The sequence below is a fragment of the Takifugu rubripes genome, chromosome 17 (genome assembly GCF_901000725.2).
Source record: "Takifugu rubripes chromosome 17, fTakRub1.2, whole genome shotgun sequence".
Classification (NCBI taxonomy): domain Eukaryota; kingdom Metazoa; phylum Chordata; class Actinopteri; order Tetraodontiformes; family Tetraodontidae; genus Takifugu; species Takifugu rubripes.
Genome location: NC_042301.1, coordinates 5,797,296 through 5,808,174, shown reverse-complemented (window position 1 = coordinate 5,808,174; position 10,879 = coordinate 5,797,296). Strand labels below are relative to the sequence as shown.

The 10,879-nt window shown below is 43.0% G+C and overlaps 1 protein-coding gene across 4 annotated transcripts in view; it reads left to right on the top strand.

Annotated features, from left to right (window-relative positions):
• The first annotated feature begins 920 nt into the window (after positions 1–920).
• Positions 921–10,879, top strand: part of sorcs1 (sortilin-related VPS10 domain containing receptor 1) — a 70,083-nt gene continuing 60,124 nt past the window's right edge. For 2 of the 4 annotated variants that reach the window (XM_029851028.1, XM_003977334.2), the window contains exon 1: positions 921–1,745. In XM_029851028.1, the coding sequence (XP_029706888.1) occupies positions 1,104–1,745 (642 nt within the window). In that variant the 5' untranslated portion in view covers positions 921–1,103. The remainder of the gene's footprint in view (positions 1,746–10,879) is intronic. The other 2 variants (XR_003891629.1, XR_003891630.1) reach the window with 1 other exon arrangement.

Genomic DNA, 10,879 nt, shown 5'->3' with positions numbered 1-10,879 from the left:
CCCACAGACACACACCCACAATATAAATAGTTTCAGGACAAGAACGGCCCCGTGTTCTTCCTCCATCTGTTGACTGGAGTCGAGGTCCCAGGATGACAGCGTGATACAGGTGACACAGATACAACCTGACAACGTGACTCCAGCTTCTTCGTTTCCAGCAGGCGGCCACAGAACATCTATACTTCAAAGTCTGGGACTTGGGCCAAAATGACGACCTTCTTAACATGGATGAACTTGTGAAACATTTCAGTCCAAGGTGACAAAAAGTCAGTAATTCTAACATCAGATTACACGTTTTGGAATTTCAATTTAAAGAAGCAGTTTTTTCCTCCTTTCCAAATGCTTTAAGTTATTTTTAAGTTGTATTTTCACACTGTTTGTGTATTCAATAATAGTTGAATTCCAGTGCCATGCAGTACAATTATATTATGAATTGAATTGGGTCTACATCCAAAACGAGTCAGTAATTTTATGAATAACAGCGAAATCTACCAGTGATGCACAATCAGCTGCAACAATCAGACAATGTGTGAAAATGGGTCTCCCTAGTTTGGCCTGTTGAATTTTTTATTGCTGAATAACAGCAAAGATCGAGCCTGACGCTACATTTAACTGCATATTAACACGTTCCAATTAGCCGGAAACCCGCTGCGACCTGAAAAATCTGGATCTAAAGTGGTCCATTGTGGGCAGAATCATTCAATTTTCATTTAGTAAATGAAGAGATCTGCTCCCCCTGAAGGGAGATTATGATGAAATCTGTACCAGGAGAGGCTCGGAGGAAAATGTGCCTGGGAGGAGAAATAAGAGAGCAACTTGCTGCATCGGCTTTTACTGGCTGTTTTAATGATTGGCTGACTGAAGCATATTGTGAATGCCATAAAATTATCTAAAAATAAAGTCAGCCCCGCATTACATCGTCAATTTCTCCGGCTAATTTCTCAGCTCCTCCCCCTTGTGTGCGGGGCTTCAACTGAGTAAATCCTCCAAGTTGGACCACTTAGACTTTTGCAGTGCTGCATTTGGGCAACGGCACAACTTGCGCAGCAGTTTCTCTTCCAGCGACGCGCGGAAAAGAGATTTGGGTTCGTAGCGGCGAAGCAATGGAGAGGGGGATCCAATTCTCTCCTAAGTGGCAGAGTCTGCTTTTGGCTTTGCTCTTGGTGGCCCTTTGGTTCTCTCGCTCCTCAAAATCCGAGATCACCTGCAGGTCATGTCAACCTGGAAACAAAAGGCGTCCGCAGGAACTGCTGCTAAAATTCGACGCGGGCATAAAAGGAGAGGTTTTTGGAGCCGTGAAAGGGGCGACAAGTGCAGAAAGTCAGCGGCGTCGTTGCGCGGAAGGGTCCGCCGAATGCGTTCAGCAACGCGCGGTGTCAGTGATGGAACGGAATACGCGCCACCTGCTGCCAAGCGGCGACCCCGGCGAAAGCTTCCGCTCAAAGACGAAAGTTTCCCCGGTGAGTGGACAGCAAGAGGGAACCGAGGCTTCCGTGTCCGACACCGAGCTCAGGAAGCGTCTGAGGAGGAACGCTGATACTAAAAGTGAAGGACGCCTTTCAGCCCGGACGCAGACGCTTTCCGCGAGTGCGGCTCCGCGCAGAGTGACGCGCTGGAGCGGAGAGGAGCGCAAAGCGGCTGCCGCGCGGCAGGATGAGCCCAAACTGAACAGCTCCACCTTCGCCTTGACTGGAGACTCATCTCACAACCAGGCTATGGTGCTGTGGTCCGGCCAGAACAGCAGCGTGAGTCCCTCTGCCCATGTCAAATATCACTCTGCCAAAGAAGAGAGAGAGTCTGTCTATCTATCTATCTATCTATCTATCTATCTATCTATCTATCTATCTATCTATCTATCTATCTATCTATCTATCTATCTATCTATCTATCCATCCATCCATCCATCCATCCATCCATCCATCCATCCATCCATCCATCCATCCATCCATCCATCCATCCATCCATCCATCCATCCATCCATCACTGAAGGGTCCACTATCAGGGGTCTAAATCACCCATCATTGCAGAAAACGTCCTTATCCTCTCTTCTCTTGGGGGCATCATGGCAGTAATTAAAGCTGCGGCTTCTCCAAGTGAATCAGAAGTGGAGAAATAGCCTGTTTGGGTTTATTTCTGGTCAGAGCTCATGTTCCAGTCACTTCATTAGAGATAGATGTGTCCAATTTTTGCTAACAAGAATTCCAATTATAAGAATAAAGATTCCTATGGTCCAGTCTGTAGAGTATGTGGAACCTATTAAACTCTATTGTAGTATTTTTTGTTGTTATATGTGTATATATAAGCATTCTAATATATACACTATACAAGTAAAGCTAAAAAATAATACTTTGCGCACTTTTTTGTGCAAATCATAATTTGAAACTGAAAATTTACCACTGTAGCCACTCTAGAAGTATTTGGCACATAATTTATTTGGCAAATAAATTACAACATCCTGGATGTTAAAAGAAGAAATAAGAATATATTTATGTCATGTATGTTTACAGTTTATTTCTTACCATACAATCATCTAATAATATATGCTTTTCCCCAAACTCGCTCTATTTACAATTATGTTGAAAATGTTAAGAAAAAAAAAGAAATCTTACGGATTTAAAGTTTATAAACTGCTCCATAGCCACAATTCTAATAGTTAATTCATATTAGAACAACAATAATAAACCATTATACATATTAAAATCAGTTATAACCCCAACCACAAAATAGAGAATAAAGACCGTGGGATTGAATGTTGAGTATTATCCTCTTTTTGGAATGTTTTAAATACTTATTTTACCAGCTGCCTTGTAAAGGATGGTGGAAAAGTAAAATGCTTAGCTTCATATGAAAACTGCATTTGTTGTGCATTCGTGTTGTTTTGTGCTTTTTTCAAGTGTGATTAGCAAATAGCAGCAGGCTAAAGGCAGCGGAACACAAGACCTACTTTCCTGCTGGGAAACAAACCTTTGAAATGCTGCTACAGAAATTGAGGAAATTGGGAATTTGTCCTCAAAGAGTTCCACAAATCCTTGCCACCGTCGTCCGGCTCCCACGTCGAGTGTGGCCCCCCACACCGTTTAACTCCCTCTGTAACAAAACCAATTATAGTCGAGCATGTATCAGCGGCTCCCATGCTCTGCGAGTGGAAATTCCATCAGCTCCTTGAGGTGGTTCTGTGGCCCAGCCTAAGTACTGTAGCTCATGATGAAGTGGAGTTGCAAGAAAACACCCCTGAAAACACCTGAAATCTGAATTCATTTGACTTGAAATATGCAAAAAAAAAGCAACCATTATTATTTAAGAGCTCTATTTGAGTTTCCTAGCAGGAACAGACATAATAAGGCACTTGTGGAACTATAGAACAGATTTCCATTGTTCTTCCTGTTGACAGACGCTACTTTCTTGAGGCTGCGGGAGAACAACAGACCAATCCCACATGGAATATGCAGAAATGTTTCTATGCAGGAACAGACGTTGTTTAAATTCCAGCTGCAGGATAAAGAGCCCAGTCGTCAACACGATGCTAACAGAAGCCAACAGGATGCTGAGGGTCAAATATCATAACGGACGCACGGATCATGCTTACATGTAGCAACACACATGATACAAACATGTTCGGTGGTGGATGTGTGCTGGGGGAGCAGCATCAGTGCCAGAGACTCAGCAGAATCAATAAACGGATTTGTTAGGCAGGAAAAGAAAGAGACAAAACATGGAGATGCTCAAATCAGTGAAAGAGCCGATGACTGTAGCTCAGGTTCTAAGAGTCATGGTGGTTCGTTTGATCCCGGAGCCTTTTGAGCTGCACGTTGATGTGTCCTTGAAAAGGCACTTCAAAAGTCACGTCAAACTTTAATTATAAAGCACATTTCAAATCAGCAAAGTTGCTCAAGTCTTCCGCAGATAAAAAGAAAACATAAACTCTACAAACGTGTGTGGGACCTAAAAAAAAGCAAGAAAAAGGATGCTGTATCAATCTGAGTTGATGGCCATGGCAAATAAATTCCTCTTAAGAGAGGACCTAAACACCTCTGGGGTCTGAGCAGATCTTATGTGAAGCTATTCCAGAGTCTAGTAGCGGCCACACTAAAGGCTCGGTCACCTTTGGACCTCATCCTGGTCTGAGGGACCACCAGCTGGAGCTGACTGGCTCACCTCAACCATGTTTTGGGAACATAAAAATGTAAAAGGTCGGATAAATACTGAGGCCTCCACACCATGTAAGGCTTAAAAAACCATCAATAAAGCTTTTAAAATAATCCCAAAATGAACAGGGAGCCAGAACTGGAGAGATGTGTGTTCCAGTGTACCAGTGAGGAGACGGGCAGATGAATTTTGTCCCGGCTGTAGGCGATGGAGCAGCAAGTGGTCAATACTGACATGCAAGGAATTGCAATAGTCAAGCACATGTAATAAAAGCACGGGTGACCTTTTCTGAATCTGCAGGAGACAAATAACCTTTAACCTTTGCCATAAGCCCAAGTTGAAAAACTGACCTGTGAGTCAAATAAGATATCGAACCCTCTAAAAAGTTCCGGAAACTTTGTGGAAGTGGCCGTTCCTGTGAGTCAGTGTGTAACTGTGAGGGTGAGTGGATCCATGCAGACTTGTTCTTTCAGTCCAGTTCCCAGAGAACTTTTATCAGCAATAAAATCCTGGACATGTTTCACCTTTTAAAACACTGTGTTAACTGTTACCCAGTACTGAGTGCTGGTTCCAGTGGCGCTCTGGTACAATCAGGTACCATCAAGCCTAAAGAAAGCCGTAACATGAGAGAGCACAAAGATCACAGCAGATTTAGCCCAAGACCCAGCTTTATTCACAAAAGTAGTTGATTCTGAACCAGAAAACAAATGAGAAAATAACAATAGTGGGCAGAAAAATACAAAAGTATGAAACTTCAATAACTTCTCAGGATTAAAAGGAGTGAAAGTTGAGAATGTGTGTGTGATTCGGACAAGAAAACACAAGGCTAGTGTCAGAGACGGAGGTGGCCTGTGTGGGCTTTGGAGGTCATGTGTTCAGTGGTTGTGGGAGTGGGTAAGTCGAGCTGCAGAATGGGCATCCCAGTAACATGGCCTGCCCTCTTCTGGAGTGGCTCTACTGATACACTCCTGGCAATATTTTAGACTTTGTGCTGGGTGTTACAGGCAGCAGTTCTGAACTGCAGTTGCATTTCATCTCTGCTGTATAGATCTGGTATTGGCTCTATGAGCATATGACGTTCTTCATTTTCACGTTTTCCCTCCTGGTACTTAGAGTGACGCTGGAACAGGTGGAGGTCATCGTCCTGGGCAGCGGGGGAGGGGATCTGCTGGTGTTGCTCAAGGTGTTGGAATCCACTGTAAGCATCTGGACTGTTTCTCTGGGCAGGCTTTATTATATAAGACAGTGATGCTGTGCGTTGGTGAACAGAACACCTCGGCTTTTGTAACTGCCGGAGAAGAGACACCTAGGACGGAGGCCAGAGTGGACAGGGACAGGCAGTGGTGCGCTTTCAAGACACTGGGGGAATTGGTTTGCATTATCACTCTCCAGCCCACTGTATTTGGATTCTAACCCCCGAGTGGCGTCGTGCACATACGCCAGCCGTTAATTACCATTGAAGAATATTGCAGCAGTGGGAGAGCGTCATTACGATTCTGAGGGAAAAAAAGGTTACAAGTAAAGATCATTCTTTCCACAAGAGTGGTGACATATTACGCAGATGGATGCTCAGCAGACACAGGGGCCGTTTGATTTACATTACAAAATGTCAGGTGTTGAATACTTTGCACCTGCTCCTGCGATCGAACGCTGGGTTTTTAATATGGCACATGTGCTGCTCAAAGTCGTCCTCCAGTCGAAAAACGGCCGCGTTAAAATAGCAATCATAAAAAATGAAACATCCCATAATTTTCTTCTAGAGCATGTGTTAATGTGAGCCACATACAGGGCTCCAGCAGCTCCTCCAAGGGAACATATGGAATGCTTGAGATTGCACTGTGACGTCAGACAATCTGCACAATAGAGTACACTTACATCCACCTGCATGACTCCCCCATAATTTCATTCTTTTTCTTCTTCAGCAGAGGGGATGCTTGAAGATGCTAAAGTAATTACATTTGAATCTACCACCACGTGTTCAAATGTTTTTATAGTGTATAGTGTGCAGCAGCGGTGAGATGAATCTACTATGAGCTCGTTCAACCCACACTGGACTTGCTGTAATCAAGCCGTTGTTACTACATCCACATGGTTGGAGATGGTGCGAAAATTTACGAGTGGGTCTGTTTATCCATCTAGAGAGATATCTGCAACTGTTATTAAAAGAGACATTGTTCATGTTAATTTCTTTAGAAATGTTAAAATAGGTGCTTTTTATTGACAGTAAGATTGTACAGTGTCATCCCAACCACTGGTGTCCATATTGGAACGGCTGTTGTAGGTGTTGAAATGGCCTTAATTTATTTTCCTGAACCTCTGGATTCATTGTTCTACATCAAATCAGACTGGATACATTCACGTTATAACATGTATCCAGTTTAATCTCTGTGCTTTCAGACCTGTTACTGAACCTCCCGTGAGGTTGCAATTAAAATAAAGGCACACTGAAGCATTCAGCATGACCAAATCCACCGTGTGTGCCAAGTGGTCCTCCAGGCACGTGCCCGAGAGTCCTGATCTGGCTGGCATATGGCGTCACGCTTCAGTGAGCAGTGTTTACTTGCCATCAGGATGCAAAGCTCTCCGTCCTCCCTCCAGAGGCAAAATGTCCATGTGAAATAATTACAAAAATGAGTTTATCAAATGTTAAATGTTGTAGAAACCTTTCTGATTTAACATGAGTATTCAGTCTGTGAGTAGGAATCAGCAAAGAGGAGGAAAAAAGACAGAAAAAAAGAGGCTGATTAAGAGTTCTAGTGGATGCTCTTGAAATACCATAAACTGACAAGAAGCAATGCGTGATGGGTTCTTCTCTGAGGCCTTATAATGTTTTGTTTTCCTTCCCAATAGTAAAATGAATAAATTCCTTTTTGGTAAAAAGCAGACTTTTTCCACTTTAATAATTCCACCTTAATAAATTCTACCTTAATAATTCAATTGAAATCCGTACATTTGAAGTACTGTACCATCATCACATTTCAACGTCCTCAGATGTGTTTGACCCCCTGATTAGTATGAGTGAGATTATGGTGGTGGGTTTTGGAGTTGAAAGGTTTTTTAAGATGAAAACCATGTTTTGAGACAAAGGTAGTGATAGATCCAGAGGATTCAGCAGTCACCTGAACCAGGCAGCTTCTGGAGTGGTGGATCAGAGCGGATTTAAACCCTTTCTGCCCATTCTCACATTCTGTGGATGTCTCTTGCGCAGACCTCTGCATCCCATTTTTTTTTGCTGTCTGCAGATCAGCATTAATGAACATGTGCTTTCCCATCTTCCATATTCATATTTCCTCCACTTCCTCACATGAAAAGCAGCAAACGCAGTGTGAGCACTTGGAGTTCATTATGTTCATTTTAGCTCGCTGGGATGGCGGTTTAGGACAGAGTGGTTCTGTCTGTGAACTCAGTGGAATGAGGTGCAGAAGAATTGAATATGTTACTGCTAATGATCAAACATTAATGAAGAAATGTGTTGAATATTCAGTTGCCTTGATCTTATTAACACCATTAGAGTTACAAATATTTTCTGCGATAACTTTGTTGCCTTTAATCAAGATGATTGAAAGGTGACGCTGCAAGATTTACTGCCTCTTCCAGTTTGTAACTAATATCTACATCAGCATCTGTGCATATAATGACACATTTGTGCAAATTAAGCAAATGAGTTTCAGTTCATGGCGTGAAACTCACAATCCATAATCCATAACTAAATGAGTCCCAATTATGGTTTTCTGATGGAAACAGGTAGGAGGGGAAGAGTTTTGGCAGGCAGATCATTGTCACAGTGTAGCTGTTAAACGGTTTGCAGGCACGTTGCGGCATTTTTTTTCTTAATAATGCACACTGACTGTGGGGAATTACAAATTCCTCAGGCTGTTTTTGACTCGACTGGTAAAGACTGAACTATGAATAAAAGACCCACTATTAGTTTCTGGGCGAGCGTCACACTAAATACTTACTTTAGAGTCCTTTGAAATCTTTTCATCTTTTGTATGGAACATTGTTATTTGTAGTGATTACTATAAAAGATGCATCAAAGGGTCCCACATTCTTATTACGCCTTGGCCCAAGTCATGGATCTTCAGCTTTCTACTCTGCCACTTGCAAGGCCTCACAAGAGGTGCCCGTATGTTTTATGATTAAAAAATGTCTGCTCCACAAAATAAATCACTTCCTAGTCTTTGACAGGCTCCATCTGGTTGTGGAGCCAGCCTTGAAAAGGCTCAGCCAGGACAGATGAAGACGTCTGGAGATGCGCTACCTGCCACATTTGCTAATGCTTAAACCGATTAAGCTCAGCCGTGTGAATTACCATGTATCACTCTGATGCTTTGATCAGCCCAACTGCTTTTGTCATGGGCCTTGAAATCCACATCCAACCATCATAACCTATTAGAGAGCAGCAAAATAAACAGTATATAGTGCAGCTTCAGCAGCACATCATAGTGAGAGCCTATTCACCTGCTATTACACATGATTGATTCATGTGATAATGGTATATGTAGATACGTGCCGGAATTAACCCTGAATTTCCGTTCAGTCATTCCTTCACCTTTTGGTTGGATAAGTGTGTTTGACTTCTACTTAAACCTCATCAGAAGTTCAGGTCTTTGTTAAGGGGCATCAGTAATACAGGGGTCTAATTATTTCACCTTTCAGTGCATCCATGGTGGAATACCTCATAAAATGGGTCTAAACAAAATCAACCTACTCAATACTTCACTTGCACAATCTACTGTATAAATAAATTAATCTGTGAATGTGGGAAATCTGGACCTCTCTGCTCGGCTACTGCCTCAGTGACCCACCTCTGGATCATGGTTTCTTTGTTTAAGACAAAAATTTTCACAGATTGTGGTTACAGCCAAGGTGTCAAGAGAGCTCTTGGGTCTTCCTGACTTTTCTCAAAGTCTCTGTCCTGGCATTAGTCTCCTCTTGGCCTTTTAATTCTATTTTAATTATAGACCAGTTCCTACGTGGTAGTTTTAAAATATATTGTTCGAACCTTTGTGTCTTGATTAAGCTGTATTTCATTACATAAGCTCAATGTTCTTGATGTTCTGCTGGTATAAGTGAGAGTAAAGGAGATAAAAACCCAAACAGATACAGAGTGCAGGCAACGTAACAAATGGCACCATGTCCTGCCAACAGGGGGAGCTGCAGCACCCTCAGCACCCACCCTCCAGCAAGCAAGTTGTGCTTAAGAGAAGCAAAAACTCATAAAGTGTATGCAAATTACTACAAACTCATTAATGGCTCCCTCTCTGTTTTCTTGTACTCACACCCATCGAGTGCACCATTGAGGTCCTCTTGTGTTTTCCTCCTGCTCTGCTCGGCTCCACTCACTTCACGCTCCGCTGCCCGTCATCTACGGTCTGGGCAGGATGGGTTGTGCATGTGTTCACTGCCTTTTTTTGTGCTGATGAGATGACACAAGTGACGCAAAAGTGATCGACTCTAACAGTGACGTTTAGCAGGCATCTTATTGGTCGTGTTTTAGATCAGATGAGTGACAGATACTGTACACACAAAAAAAAGCAATAACTGTGGAAAATCTGTTTTAAGCTAGAATATGACTGTACATTAGGACTGGTGCTGCTAGTATAAATACTGCCGAAGTATTTATTGCAGTGGTATTGAGTGAAACTCCCCTCATTTGATGTGGCAGCAACTCAGGCAGTTGAGGACTGGGCCAGGGGGTCAGAGGGTTTTCTGCTTCGGAAGCACGGTACCAGCATGATAGCAGGTCCCCAACTGCTCAACACGCCTGTTCAGAGCAGATTGTTCACTCTGGCTCTTCTCCCTCAATGATTGCACGTACACGTGTTCTTTATATGTTCATGTACTTAACAGTAACAGTGATTCCTCATCTATGAGGACTTAACAGATTAAAGCTCAGCTTCGTTTCTGGACATCCTTTTATCAGTTGTTGGGGAGGGTGTTGGACCTCCAGCAGCACTAGCTTTTGATGTTCCTTTACTTACTTTGGTAACCTTCCAGGCTGAGGACACACATCTCTGAGAGGACATTCCATATCTGGGGAGATGCCAAGGCCCAGCTTGGCAGCTTAACCAGGTGCTCGTGGTTCCAGAGTCAGGGATGGAGTCAGTTAGTGTTCTTCAGTCCAGATGGCCATTCCATATGGCTGCACCACCCAGCTCCCATCGTGCACCTCCAAAAACCAGGAAAAAAAGGGCGAGAGAGAGAAAAACGATCCAGACGTAGAAAAACAAATGTGTATTTAAATGGATCCAATGTGCCACCTCATTTCAAAGACTGGGCATATTTTAAGTCATTTAAAACATTTGCCTCAGATGTTTATTAGGATCTGTACACCTGTGTCCTCAGACTCTCAGACCGGGTCAGAAATAACTTTAAATTAAAAACATTTCTGGGAAAAAGAAGCAAAGGGAGAGGCAGAGATGATTGATGCATCTTCCGGGGATGAACACAAGTGCAACAGAAGCCACTTGTTCAGAGAACAACAATCATGATGTCCAAATACAGAATTTTAAGTGTATCTCTGCTAATTGAAATTACATCCATGAGCCCAGGTGCATCCTCTGATGTCCTCATGTGGGCTTCTGGACCACTCAGTGTTCTCTCCTCAACACACTGAACTTGTCCCCACCAAGCCAGCGAGCTATGACAGATGGACCGTATCCGGGATCAGTAAGAGTCGGAAAAGCAAGACAAGGCCTTGGCAGTAATCCTAACTTTATGTCAAATAAGT